Source organism: Stomoxys calcitrans, chromosome 2, assembly GCF_963082655.1.
Source record: "Stomoxys calcitrans chromosome 2, idStoCalc2.1, whole genome shotgun sequence".
Taxonomy (NCBI): domain Eukaryota; kingdom Metazoa; phylum Arthropoda; class Insecta; order Diptera; family Muscidae; genus Stomoxys; species Stomoxys calcitrans.
In genome coordinates this window covers 96,752,783-96,767,433 of record NC_081553.1, presented here as the reverse complement: position 1 = coordinate 96,767,433, position 14,651 = coordinate 96,752,783, and the positions used below count along the sequence as shown (strand labels likewise).

The 14,651-nt window shown below is 33.1% G+C and overlaps 1 protein-coding gene across 2 annotated transcripts; it reads right to left on the bottom strand.

Annotated features, from left to right (window-relative positions):
• Positions 1-1,346: 1,346 nt before the first annotated feature.
• On the bottom strand, positions 1,347-13,276 carry LOC106095787 (myosin light chain alkali). Of its 2 annotated transcripts, XM_013263140.2 has the most exons (6): positions 13,016-13,276; positions 12,702-12,729; positions 7,107-7,412; positions 6,947-7,033; positions 6,502-6,548; positions 1,347-2,559 (listed from the first exon to the last, which is right to left on the bottom strand). In XM_013263140.2, exons 1-5 carry the CDS (start codon positions 13,259-13,261, stop codon positions 6,505-6,507), a joined length of 711 nt encoding a protein of 236 aa, XP_013118594.2. In that variant the 5' UTR covers positions 13,262-13,276; the 3' UTR covers positions 1,347-2,559; positions 6,502-6,504. The 2 variants fall into 2 exon arrangements, with proteins under 2 accessions (XP_013118594.2, XP_013118595.2); XM_013263141.2 differs by lacking the exon at positions 6,502-6,548.
• Positions 13,277-14,651: the final 1,375 nt, after the last annotated feature.

Genomic DNA, 14,651 nt, shown 5'->3' with positions numbered 1-14,651 from the left:
AATTTGGACCTCTTTACCCACTAGAGGGTGCAAATTCTATCCGATTTGGCTGAAATTTCGCATGACGTGTTTCGGTTTGACCTCCAACAACTGTGCCAAGTGCCAAGTATGTTTCAAATCGGTGAATAATCTGATATAGCTGCCATATAAACCGATCTTGAATCTGGTCTTTACCCACTAGAGGTTGCAATTCCTATCCGATTTGGCTGAAATTTGCATTGAAATTGAAATTTTGAATCTGGACTTCTTTACCCACTAGAGGGTGCAATTCCTGTCCGATTTGGCTGAAATTTTGCACGAGTTGTTTTCAAATCGGTCCATAAGCTGATATAGCTGTCATATAAACCGATCTGGGATTTTGACTTCTTGAGTCTCAAGAAGGCTTAATTATTATTCGATTTAGCTGAAATTTTGTACAACGGCTTCTTCTATGACCTCCAACATATGTGTCAAATATGGTCTGAATCGGTCTTTAGCCTGATACAGCTCCCCTATAAACCGATCTCCCAATTTTACTTATTAAGCCCCTAAAAGGCCCAATTCTTATTCGATTTAGCTGAAATTTCACACATATACTTCTACTGTGGTCTCCAACATTCAATTCAATTAGCAAAGCAATTCTTTTGTTTTATTCTTTGTTTATCTAAAAAGAGATACCGGGAAAGAACTCGACAAACGCGGTCCATGGTGGAGGGTATATAAGATTCGGCCCGGCCAAACTTAGCACGCTTTTACTTTTTTTTTAACTTTCCTAAAGCTCTTAAAAAACAGCCTTTATTGGTTGCGCATTTATTGAAAACCCCGATAGTTACCATTTAGATCTATCACCCAGTTTGACTTCTAAAGAACTTGGAGGATGCAGATTTTTTCTGATTTAGCTAAAATTTTCCTCACTTTTGTTATGACTCATTACATGTTTGTCTAAATGGATCTATAACCTGCCATAGTTCCCAATTTTAAACTAATATCCCTCTTCTGACTTTCAAAGAACTTGAAGAGTGGGATTAATATTCCCTTTAACTCATGTATGGCATGATGAGTTATAATATGTCTTCTAATAGGTTAGGTACATACATGTGACATATTACACATTTATATACATTTACTTAAGTTTATATACATTTATAATACCCATAACACAATCCCGTAGGTCTTAGATTCGGCCTAACCGAACTTATTTCACTTTTACTAGTTTGCCTTAAAGTGCACTACTCACCACTACTCATTGAGCTTTACCAGAAATCAAACTCAACCTCCTTACAATTTAACCAACTTTCACAATAGTATTAGACAAGATCGAGCATCTAAGAGAGAATGCAACTTCACCATGTTCGAAAAAAAATGTGTTGAAGTGTTTCGAGTTTGTTTTTATTCAGAAATTTTATTAAATTAGAAAATCTAATGTAAGTTGAAATAAAAGCTAAACCCTTCACAAAAGCCAGCCCTGATGTTAACTTTCTCGTGACAAAAAGATAGCAAAATTTTGACAAACTAATCGAATAGGTTGAGAAGATGTTGAAAAATCCGATTAGGCTGCAATATTTTGCAGTTCTTTTTTAACGCTTTTTCAAAATGGCCTTTAAATGATGTAAGAAACGAGTTGTTTTTTTCTTTTGTTACGAGTAGTAGGGGCTGGATTTCAAAGACTGTTTGGGTTTGTGTATGTGAGTGAGTGTGTGAGTTGTGGTGAAGGATTTTTTTTCATAGTGCTAGAGCTTGTATCGAGAAGCCTGTGTAAGTGTGAATGCTTTATGTAAAGGAAAAATTGGAAAATTTCCTAATGTCTAAAGGGTCATTTGCAGACCCTTTTAAACTTTGTTGCTGAAATAAGAGTTCTTCTGCTACTTCTTAAAACCAAACAACATGTTGTCCTTTGTTGCCTACGCTGCTGCTGTTGTTGTTTTTTCCTTTTTTTTTTTGCTGGCTGTATTTTTGCTTCTCTGTTATATTGTTTTTTTTTTTTTTTGGTTTACTATATCAGTTTTTATTAAAATGGTATTTTAATTTAATTTTTTCTCTTTGAAAAAAATGAACAACAGAATAATTTTTTAAATTTTTCTTCTTTTTTTTGAGGTTTTTTTTCTTTATCATGTTTCATATAAGTTTTTTGTGTTTGTGTGTTTGTTAAAATTATAATAAAATATTGTTTTCTTAAGATTTGATTTATTTTTCTTAAAAAAAGTTCTTAGAAAAAAATGAAAATGTTCAGAGATTTGCTGGTGTTTAGCGCAAATTAGCTGTAACTTTAGTGATGTTCTTGCAGTTGCTTTTCATGATTTTCATCAAAATAAAATTTGATTTTGTTTTGCTTTTGGTTGGTATTCTTTCTTCTTTCTTTCTTTTTTTGGTTTTTTGATTTTGATTTGTTTAATTAATTTAATTAAATTATTAAAATTAATTATTACGAGAGAGAGTAGTGATGGTTATTTGTGTTGTTGTTTTTCGAATAACATCGATGGAGAATGGTTTTTTATTTTCTGGTAGCTACATAATTTTTAAACAGATGGTCAATAAAAATTTATAGCATATCGGGTCTGTCACACATTCTGGCAAGAAATGCTGCAAAGATAATGAGAAGAAAAAAAGAGAAAATAAATTAGGCTTTAAATAAGGGAAATATAGGAAAAAAATTATGTCAAAAGATTTCAAATGTTCTGCAGATCAGGGAAAAAATCCAAAAAAAACATGAACCTAAAATCTAGAATTAGAGCAATTGCTGGCATCTAGAGCTCCTTAATGCATCGACATATGTTGCCAAACTCCTTAGATCCTCATTAATGCTGGCGACATTTGTAAGGACTTTACAAATTCAAAATAGCAAACATGTTTGCTAATAACAACAGTTTTTGCTTGCTGAACACGAAAAAACAGACATGACTGCCGTTTTAGCAAGCATAACCCTCTGCTATTCCAACCAAGAAAATCTGCTGTTTTAAATGCAAATATATGCCAAAATATTAAAGACAGTTACTCCTGAACCAACCAAAAAATAGTTTATAAAGGGTGATTTTTTTGAGGTTAGGATTTTCATGCATTAGTATTTGACAGATCACGTGGGATTTCAGACATGGTGTCAAAGAGAAAGATGCTCAGTATGCTTTGACATTTCATCATGAATAGACTTACTAACGAGCAACGCTTGCAAATCATTGAATTTTATTACCTAAATCAGTGTTCGGTTTGAAATGTGTTCATTTACCGTAACGTTGCGTCCAACAGCATCTTTGAAAAAATACGGTCCAATGATTCCACCAGCGTACAAACCACACCAAACAGTGCATTTTTCGGGATGCATGGGCAGTTCTTGAACGGCTTCTGGTTGCTCTTCACTCCAAATGCGGCAATTTTGCTTATTTACGTAGCCATTCAACCAGAAATGAGCCTCATCGCTGAACAAAATTTGTCAAAATTTGAACACATTTCGAACCGAACACTGATTTTGGTAATAAAATTCAATGATTTGCAAGCGTTGCTCGTTAGTAAGTCTATTCATGATGAAATGTCAAAGCATACTGAGCATCTTTCTCTTTGACACCATGTCTGAAATCCCACGTGATCTGTCAAATACTAATGCATGAAAATCCTAACCTCAAAAAAATCACCCTTTATTTGCCCTTTTTTTCCAAAACGAGTCCAGCTAATGGCCATGAGGAATTATGTTGGAAAAAAGATTTTAACTTGTGGAATATTACTGAAAGAAATGACCTGATTAGCAGATTTCTTGTACACATAGACATCGCATCTAGTGGAAAATATTTCGTAAGGTGTATAAACTGGTTCGTCAGTTTCATTTCTCCCCTAATGTAGACATGACTGTCGTGGCTTCTTATTACTATATTAAAAGGAATGTAAACATCCACAGTGACACACATCTCCATTTGCATACCGGTCAATATTTCAGTCATGAAAATTTCCTTAAATCTACCTGTGCCCACATTTTTTTCATTTTAGGACTATGTGTGCAATGCATCGACTGCAACATCCACTGGGAAATATATATCTGTTTGCATACTTGTCAATATCTCATTGATGAATCTACCTTAAGTCTGCCTGTGCCGACATTTATTTATGTGTGCACTACATTGACTGCGACCTTCACTGATACATATAACTCTGTTTGCATACAAGTCAATATCTTATTCATGAAACTTCCTTAGGTCTGCCTGTGCCGACATGTATTTAATTTTTTTGGTTCCCTGTGTAAGTATGTGTGCAAAGCATTAACTGCAGCAAAAACATAATTTGTCCCTTTCCTACTAAGCACTGCTGAAAGTAAGCACAGCAACAACAACATCACATCACTTGTGTGCAATGCATTGACTGCACAACAGCGTTTTGTTGCATGAGACAACTATGAGCACCACACGGATTGGAACTCAGCGGACAGCGGAATGCTGTCTATGTAGAGTAGCTGCGACTGCAGTTGCTGACAATAAGCGGTATCGAGTGGAAAGTCTCAGTAAGAGATCGGGCGGTGCCGGCTCTACCTTAAATACGGAGTTCCTGTGATTCTCGATATATAACCATTGACCATAACGTTCCCGCGGTGATCGGTCCCATGGTGCGGAACAAGCTTGCTGACCTATGGAGCTTGATGAGGATCGCTAGCTCCACATACAAATATTTGGCTACAATGACTATGACAACGTGGAGGCCATCGTAACGCAGAGGTTAGCATGACCGCTTATGACGCTGAACGCCTGGGTTCGAATCCAGGCAGGAACATCAGAAAATTTTTCAGCGGTGGTTATCCCCTCCTAATTCTGGCGACATTTGTAAAGCAATTTGCCATGTAAAAAGTGATCCACAAAGAGGTGTAGCTCTGCGGCACGCCATTCGGACTTGGCTATAAAAAGGAGGTCCCTTATCATTGAACTTCAAATTGAATCGGACAGCATCCATTGATTTGTGAGAAGTTTGCCCCAGTTCCTTAATGGAATGTTCATGGGGAAATTTGCATTTGACTACGACAATGTTTTGTCTCTTGCTGGTGGATGTTGCGTTAAGTTATTTGAAACTCGTTTTTTACTCTCCACCATAGGATAGGATTATACTTATTTCGTCATTCCGTTTGTAACTCATCGAAATATTGATGTGAGACCCAACAAAGTATTTTGACATTCTAAGTCGATTAAGTCTGTCCGTCCGTTTGTCTATTCGTCTGTGAAAAGCATGCTATTTTTTGAGGAAGTTGACCTACATGCTTGAAATTGTCCACAAATACTTCTTGTTAGTGTAGGTCAGTTGGGATTGTAAGTAGGCCAAATAGATCGAAGCTTTGGAATAGCGCCCATCAGGGAGTTCCAAATGGAAACAAATTGATTGCAAAATAGCCTTAGAAAAAAATGTTCTAGGGTTGGGGCCCGGACTGCCCATGCCCCCTAGCTCTGGCTACTTCGGTTGCTCCCATATTAACCTATCTCCCGATTTTACTTCTTGAGCCTATAGAGGGCGCAATTTTTTTTCGAGTGGTGTTTAGACTTTCGGAAACTGTGCCAAGTTAGTCCAAATCGGTTCTCAACCTGATATAGTTGCCATATAAGCCGATCGTCAGTTATGACTTCTTGCGTCTCTAGAAGGCGAAATTGCCACCCGATTCAACTGAAACTTTGCACGTAAAGTTTTGTTATGACTACCATCAACTGTGTCAAGTGTGCTTCAATTTGGTTTATAACCTGATATAGCTGCCATATACGATCTTTAGATTTGACATCTTGAGCCTCTAGAAGGCGCAATTAACACCCGATTCGATTGAGATTTTGTACGCAAAGCTATGCCAAGACTTCCAACAGTCGTACCAAACATGGCCTAAATCGGTCTATAACAAGATATTGCTCCCATATAAACCGATCGTTATATATTTTGGGAATCTAGAGGGCGCATTTATTACCCGATTTGGCTAATATTTTAAACGTGGTTCGGTTCATATCTGTCCATAATTTGATGTATCTCCTATATATTGTATTTAAAGTGTGGTTGATTGATTTGGGCACTCCACATTCAAACTCGTTGGTCCCTAATGATTGAGCTAAAACTTGAGGTCGACAGTTTCTATTGACATGGGAAAAAGTTTACTGCTGTTCAATAATGGAATCTAGGACAAGTATAATCTTCAACGATCGCACGAATTGACTAATTGAGACCGCCTAATTTTCTTAATTCTTTCTTTCTTGACTTCCAACATTCATGGCAAGTCTAGCTTAAAACGGACTATCATCTAATATTTGATCTCCCGATATTACTTCTTGAGCCTAGTCTACAGAAGGCAATTCTAACCCGAATACATCTTAAAATAAACTCACATGTAGGGTACACTAAGAACGCATTGAACTTCTCAAAGGCAAAAAAAAAACATTTAGATGATAACATATACAACTTTTACATTTTCTTTTACCTTGGCTGAAAGCCCTGTAAAATCCAATTCCTCTATGACTCCAATAAAATTCAGAACATTTTTATATTTTCAGTTTTTTTCGACAATAACATATAACAACTACTTACCGTTTATTCGAAGACGACGGGATCGCTCATCAATCTTTGGATGAATTCTGTTGTTGGATTTGGTTGTAGGTAAGTGCACAAAGTTTGGAATAGTGGTGGTGATTTTTTTTTTGGTTCAAAGGTGCATAGGGGTATGGTTGATACATAGTGCATAGTGGGTTGTAGATGGTGGGTTTAGTTGTGGTTGGTGTTGATACATATAAAAGTGCACAATACAATGTACATTTAAGGGTTGAATACATAAATAGGTGCCACATAAGTGCCAGGTACATATATTTTGATCAAACATAGTTGGTGCCGGGTATATATCACACATACACACACACACATATAAAACATGAAATACATAAAAAATAGAAAAACATTTTTATAGGAAATTGTGTATATAAAAAAACCAACCCTCCCGGGAAATATTGAAAAAAAAATACACTGTTGGCAAACTTACGGGAGTAGGGGATCATGCCTTCATCATCTTCGGGGTCCATGCAGTCAGCGAAGAGAGTTTCGACTTGTTCATCTTCGAGGTTTTCACCTGTTATAAATAGACAATTTGTTTTATTAGTTTTCTATTGCAAGATTTGTTTTTTGTTTGTTTTTCAACTCACCCAAAGAGAGGAGGGCGTGTTGCAATTCAGCCAAAAGCATAGTGCCGTTTTCTTGTTTGTCGTACAATTTCAAACATTCAATGAAATCTTCGTAGCAACCTTGTTCCTTTTCCTTCTTGACTTGAGAGTAGATGGGAAGGAATTCATCGAACTTGATGTACTTCTCCTTCTTCTTCTTGCTGCCACCCATCTTTTCAATCAAAGCCAAAGTGGGGTTCAAGTTGAGGGAACGAAGAGCATCACCCAAATCGTAAGCATCAATGCCTAGATCGCCGGAGCCCAATACTTCGAATACGAATTCGATATCTGATAAAGAGTAAGAAGTTGATAGAAATATTAGTTACAAAGTTGTTGGAATGAAGTTTTTGAAAAAAAGGGATACGAGTGTTTTTCAAATGTTTCGCTTGTCACATGTATATTCTTTTAAATTATACAAAGGTTTGGAAATTGTAATTTTTAGAGTAAAATGTTTTTTGGGGTTTAAAAATATTATTTATATTATTTGAAAAAAGTTTTCATATGTATACCAAAATTAATATTTTTTATAAAAAACATATAATTTATATATCACAAAACCATATATTTTTTAAAAAAATAATTTTGTAATATTTGAAAATTATTATTTATTTTTTTGCGAAAATGTTCCATTATTTATACAGAAACATTTTTTTTTTTTTTTGAATTCATAAGATTTTTTATTTATTACTATTTTCGATTTTATTTTTTATTTCAAACCGACGTTCCTTATTGCGTATGATTACTTTTTATAATATGGGGGTATTATTTACCTAATTTTTTATACATACGCGCCCCAGTATTTCATTGTAATTTAACATAGAAAATATTCTTACACCACTACCTTCAAAACTTCACGCAAATCTACATTTAACAGATTATTTAAAATCCTATTTAAAGAATTCATCAAATTTTGTGAATACGGCTATTACACTATAAAGTGAGATATATCAGAAAAAAATTTAAATTATAAAGAAAATCTCCGATCATTAAGTTCATAATTAATTAAAATAATTATTAATATAGAATTTTTAATGTTTTAATGGATCAAATGGGTCTATCTTTAAAAGTAGCTCCCATATAAAACCCAAATCTTATCCTATCTGACTAAAATTCTGCACAATCACTTCTCTTATGACATCCAACATTTATGCCAAATTTGGTGCGTATAAGTTGATATAGCTCTTTTATGTACCGATCTACCTATTCTTGATTTCTTGAGCCTTAGATGGTGCAATTATTATCCGATTTTTATGACTCTCTTCACAATGTACTCTCCTTTAGCTTCCAATTGAGATATCATGTTTGGTGCGAAACGGTTCATAGCTTGATATAGCTCTCATATAAACCGAACTCCCGATTTTAGTTATTAAGTCTTCATAGGACGCCATTTTTATCAACAGTTTTATCCAACAGTTATATCAAGTTAAGTTCGAATCGGTTTAGAACCTGATATATTACCTATATAGGCCAATCACTAAGAATTGCAAATCTCTTATCCAACTAAAAAAATCCAAGACCTCCTTTTCTTATTTTAACAAATGCGATTAATATTAGAGACTACTTAAGATTCGACCCAGCCGAATTTGACACTTGTTTTCATTTACTTTCTTAAAACTGCCGTACATGGATACGTATGACTTATTTTAATACATAGGGCGCATGATAAACGCATTACGTATACGCCACTTTATTTAAACTTAATTTGAAAATACACTCAAACAAATTTTCCTTACTAAAAATATTTTCAGTACCTAATTTTTGGGGTCTAAGTCTAGAATTGCTGCAAATGCAAATTTGTCTATGAAAATTCCATTAAGGAACGAAGTCAAACTTCTCAAATATGTATCAGTGCTGTCCGATTCATGTTTAAGCTCAATGATAAGAGACCTCTTTTTTATAGCCGAATCCGAACGGCAACGGCAGTGCGAAACCTCTTGGGGAGAAGTTTTTACATGGCAAAGTACCACACAAATGTCGCCAGCATTAGGAGGGGATAAACACCGTTGAAAAATTTTCTGATGTTCTCGCTAGAACACGAACCCGGGCATTCACCATCATAGGTGTACATGCTAACCTCTAAGTTACGGTTTCCTTCAGGTTAGATTGTCCTTCAACGAGGACATTCTAACCTGGCTGTCACATAGTTTCTCACTATTAGTCTTTAGGAGGAGGGAAGGGCAATTCAAATATTTCTATGGGTAGCTCCATAGAAATTGACATATCGGTAGCTAATGGTATAAGCAACAGTAGGTTATCGTGACGTGTTGGTTTGATTAAACTGAGTTTGATTGCAGACTGTCACCATATTCTACCCTAACCTAATTAACTCCAGGTTATTTGTTTGAGCTATTTAAAAAAAAAAAATTCCATTTATAGGTGTGTCAATCCATTTGTCTGAAATTACAATATTGGTAGCTTGCTAGTGCTTTAAGCAACAACAAATTTGGCCTTCCTTTTTAAAGAGTTTTTTGTTTATATTAAAGGTCAGAGTTTATAGTTTGTTATCATCTGATGCTTTAGTTTGGTCAAAGGCATATGTCTGACCTTGTATTTAATCTCTTTCTTTTACAAAATTCAGTTGTCAAGCTTATAGCTTTTTATTGATTTTTTTAACCAAAAACTCTATTTGACAAAAGTGGCGTATCAGAAATCGCGATCGCCCATGTCAGTCAAAGTGTTTTTGACAACAGCATACTCTTGCTAATCTTTTATCAAGTCTTTGCTGTGTTATTATTTAAATGATCTTGAGCTGCAATATGCTCAAAAAATTACATAAAAACTTAGTATTTAAATTTTTCTGTAATTTGTTTCCATATATTTGCCAATTATTTTCGTTTTATTATAATTTTTCTTTGAAAAATTCCAAATGTCTAACAGTGACACAATGGACGACTTCATCTATGTAAATGTCTATCTATTTCTATAATACCATGACCTAAATAATTTCGTAAATTTATTTTCTCACTCTCTCTCAACTTTTGATTTTTTAAAATCATAAAATTTGTTATACTAAACTTTAACATTTCTAATGTCATGACCCACATAGCTTTCTCAACTTTTAAAGGCTCTTGTTCATCACTTTATTTTTAGAGAATATTTACTTAGCCAAAATCATTGCAAAATCCATTAAGCTATGATTTAATAATTCTAAAATTAAAATTTAAAAAAAAAAACCTTAAATATTTGATTAAAGAAATTCTTGTATAATGACAGTGAAAAAATGTGTATATATGTAGACAAATAAACAACACATACCACCCCTAACAATGAGGGCGTTATAAATATGGTACGTTTATACATATACATTTTTAAAGATATCCTATATATGTATGTATATATGAATGACTACATGTTGTATATATGATTATATATATATGCATTCATACACATATCTATATTTTTTGTGTTGCTACTCAGTGTTATGTCATACAAATACAAATAAGCGAAATTCGACACCCAAAATAAAGTCTACACTATTTTTTTTACCGTCTGTGTATGTTTATGGTCAGCTGCCTATGCAAAGAGCATAATGTGAGGATATTTCCCACTCACACAGTCTCTCTCTCTCCACATATGATTTTAGCATGAGGATATTTCGCACTCACATATTTATTTCAATAATTTCTCTCGCTCTCTCTCCACATTCGATTCGATTATATGTATAGGCTTTGCCTAAATTAGACATCATGCGTTTGTTGGGCCAACAAAAAAACCAAACCCCACAGCCATCAGAAAACCCGAATGTTATACATAGCAGCCCAACGAATGCTGTATGTTCCCATGATCGATCTTTCGTTTTCTGTGTGTGTGTATGTGAGTGGGCATGCGTTTGCCATGACTGTTCTATATTTGCTCTCTATGGCATTGAGTCGTTCGTGTGTTGTATTCGCAAATCAATTGTACGTTCGTATATTCTATGCATATGTGGGGCAAACATTAAATGCTCTTACAAAAGCAAGTAGTTTTCGCATACATAGATATGTATGTACAAGTTATGGCTGCTTGCTGGCTAATGTTTTTGTTATATGCTGACTTATACTAAATGTTCTTATTTCTTCCTCATTTTCTCTCACACTTTAGTCTATATGATATTTACTCCCAAATCGTTTATATTCTTTAACTAGAAAACTCATTTGGATACAACGGAAATATTTTTTTTCAATTTCACAGAATCTAAAAAAGAAGAAAGCTTAAAAAACATATTCTTTCGAGAAATACTAAATGTTTGTTTTTGTTTTTTTCTATTTAGCAGATATTTTAAAAATAGCTCAACATGTGGTGTAGATTTTCTCTGGGTATTGTAGCCATTTGTAGAGTTTCAATTTATATAGAATAGTTTTTTTCTTTTTTGCAATTCAATAGAATTTTCCATGAAATGCTTGAGAATGAATTTTTACTAAACAAGTTAACAAAAACGTTAAGAAAAAATTTATATAAAAATTTTAGAAAAATATGCTCTTAAACAATAACTATTTTTATTTAATTTGGAGTTTGGATATACTTTTGAGATTTTAATATGAAAAATTTTAGGTTAGGTTTTGGTATAGAATTTTGTATAAAATTTAAAAAAATATATATTCGCTATTTTTTAAAAATAGTTTTAACATTTTAATACCAAATCTTCAAATGTGTTTTGTTAAAAATATTTTCTATTATAAATAAAAGTTGTCCAAAATAACCTTTCTAAATTTTAAAATGCCCTCTTAATATAAAAAAAAATTTAATTAAAAAAACTGTTTTTTGATAAAATTTTTAAATGAAAAAAAAAATTCTAGCAATTTGTTTTTTAGATTTTCATTTCATAGATTTTGTGTTATGGTTTTAAAATAATTTTTTTATTAAAAAAAAATATTTTCAATAAAAAATATTTTTTATTAAAAAATATATTTTTTATTAAAAAAAATATTTTTTTATTAATAATTAATACTAATTGGCAACGACATAAGAATCACTCTTAATTTAACAAAATCATGCTTTAAAATTTGCTTTGGAAATAAAAATATTACCAACTTTTTTTGAAATAAGATTCGGTTTCAAGTTTATATCGGTATATCCTATACCTTTTTCAGATCACATTTAGACTTTACATAGGCTAAACATTTTTATAGATAGTTAAACATTTTTTAAAGATATTCTACAAAATTTGATTTCATTTCAACTCCATTTCATTACTATTTTTAAAGCAGTTTTCTTTTTCTCGAAATTTTAAAATATGAAACTTTGCACATGGTAATCCAAATGATAGATATCCAAGTTGGCATATGGTTATTCCGCATTAAGTAAATGTTCCTGCAGATATGGCAACACTGGCAGCATTTTCAATAAGTTATATCATCGCATTTGATTGCAGTTCTTAATTGTTTTTTTATGCTTTTGGTTTTGTAATCTCAGCAAAATGTCCTTTATTTTGAACTTGATATCATCACTGAAACACTTTTTTGTTTTATCCAAAACTTTGAGGTTAGAATACTTAATATGACTGCGTAATGTTTTTTCCAGTCTCTATTTTTTTTTTTTTTTTTTTGTAACTATATCCCTTTTTTTCGAAACATTTTTTGATTTGTTAAGTAAACTTACTTTCTTGATCACGTTTTGGTACATCGGCCTACATGTTGTTACATAGTTGTTTCATTTGATTGTAAAAGAAATCCGGAAAAAAGAAAAATATGCGAAATTTTAGTAAACATTTTTTTGTATGGAATTATTTTAAGTTTTTTTAGAGTTTTTTTTTTAACATTTTTTAAGACTCCCTTAGGAGTTTTTAGTTTTTTAACATCTTTCTTCACTTCGTTTTATTTTTTTTTCTTTCAGTTAATTTTTTTTTATTTTCATTTTGGTCTTTGGCATTTTTGCCTTAGTTCACACTTTGTTCGTTAAAATAACGCACTCACCATTTTGAATGTTTTGTTTTGAGAAAAAGCAACTAACTCGCGGATGAGCTCGGTCTCGACTGAACACTTTTCTTCGCCAACAATTTGTAAAGGTAATTCTAAGCTGGATTCTTTGATACTATCACAATGACAAAAGCACCCACCACTACCAATACATTTAAGCACAAGCAAGCAGACATACGCACACACATACACACACATTAATGAAATTGAAATATTGCAATGTTTGTATTCTCCACAGATCATTTCCCCAATACATACTACCTAGGCAACCATAATTGTTGCCCCAAACCGCTACTCATCCTCACCTCACCTCACTCTCCCTGCAAACAATGCTCGAAATGACGAAATCTCTTTAGATCTATAGTAGTGGTTACCAAACGACCTCACATATACTCTCTCATCTCAATGTACAATGCATACATGTTGGCATCACAGGGATCTCTGTGATTTAGCAACAACATTTCGTTGTTTTTGCGGAGAGTAGGTAAGATGAGTGTACGAGAGCATTATCAGCATCGGCACACACCAGCAGCCGGGCCAAGCATACGTGTGTAGAGCCGAAAGCATCCGAAAATACCCAAATAGTGGCAGTGTTCGTTGTTGTTGCTGTTGTTAGTGTTCCTTGGGCAGCCTCATGTTTGCTCTACCGCATATAGAGAAAACATTTTGGATTTGTTTTCTTTCATTCTATTCTGAGATGGCAAGCAAAATAGAAATAACAAAACAACAATAAAGAGACGACCGCCTGTTGTTGGTTCAATAGAACAAGCAGGCAGCAGCTAGCCTTATTGCTAGCCAAGCATTTCTATTGACTTGGTCCATCATACAATAGAATAGCCAGCATACATGCATATACACATATATAAAAAAAGCCTCCCATATGTATGTGTATAACTCATATGTATTATCATTTTTGGGTAACATTCATGCCACCACCTCCACCTTGTATGAGTGGTCGTCAGTCAGTCAGCCAGCGTTTTTTTTTTGTTTTTTTTGCTTTTATAAAACTTTTTTTTTGCTTTGCTATTTGCGTCTCCAACTTGCCTTGTCTTTAGTGGTCTATTTTTACCAAAAAACGCTTTTCATGATTCTCAGTTAATGTATGTGGCCACTTCGTGTTGCTATTCACAGGCTAAAATACTAACAATAATTTCTTTTTGGCTTTTATTTGTTTTGTTGTCGTTGTTGGTTTTCTTTTTATTTTTTGCTTCTTGCCGATTTTTTTTAGTTTCTTATCCTCATAGTGTTGAATATCATTATTTCAACATTCATCTGGCTGCGATACATAGTTTCCAATTTTCTTTCTTTTCATTTTGATTTCACGCAATATTTTCTAGTTTTTTGTTCCGTCACATTGTTGATTTGGTAAAATTCTATGAATTTCACTACAATATTGAACATTTTCAAATTTTTTGTATGACCCTGTCAACAATGTTGTTATTGCATTCCCTCGTGTTGTTGCATTTGTTTATGCTTATGGCAAATACAAACAAATACAAAAATTAAAAAAAATCTCAAACCTAGAGATAAATAATTTTAGCCCGCAATGAACAAAATTTAAAAAAATAACGAAACAAAAATTTAAAAAGTAGCAACAAAAAATTTAGTACTGAAAAAAAATATTAGTTTTTAG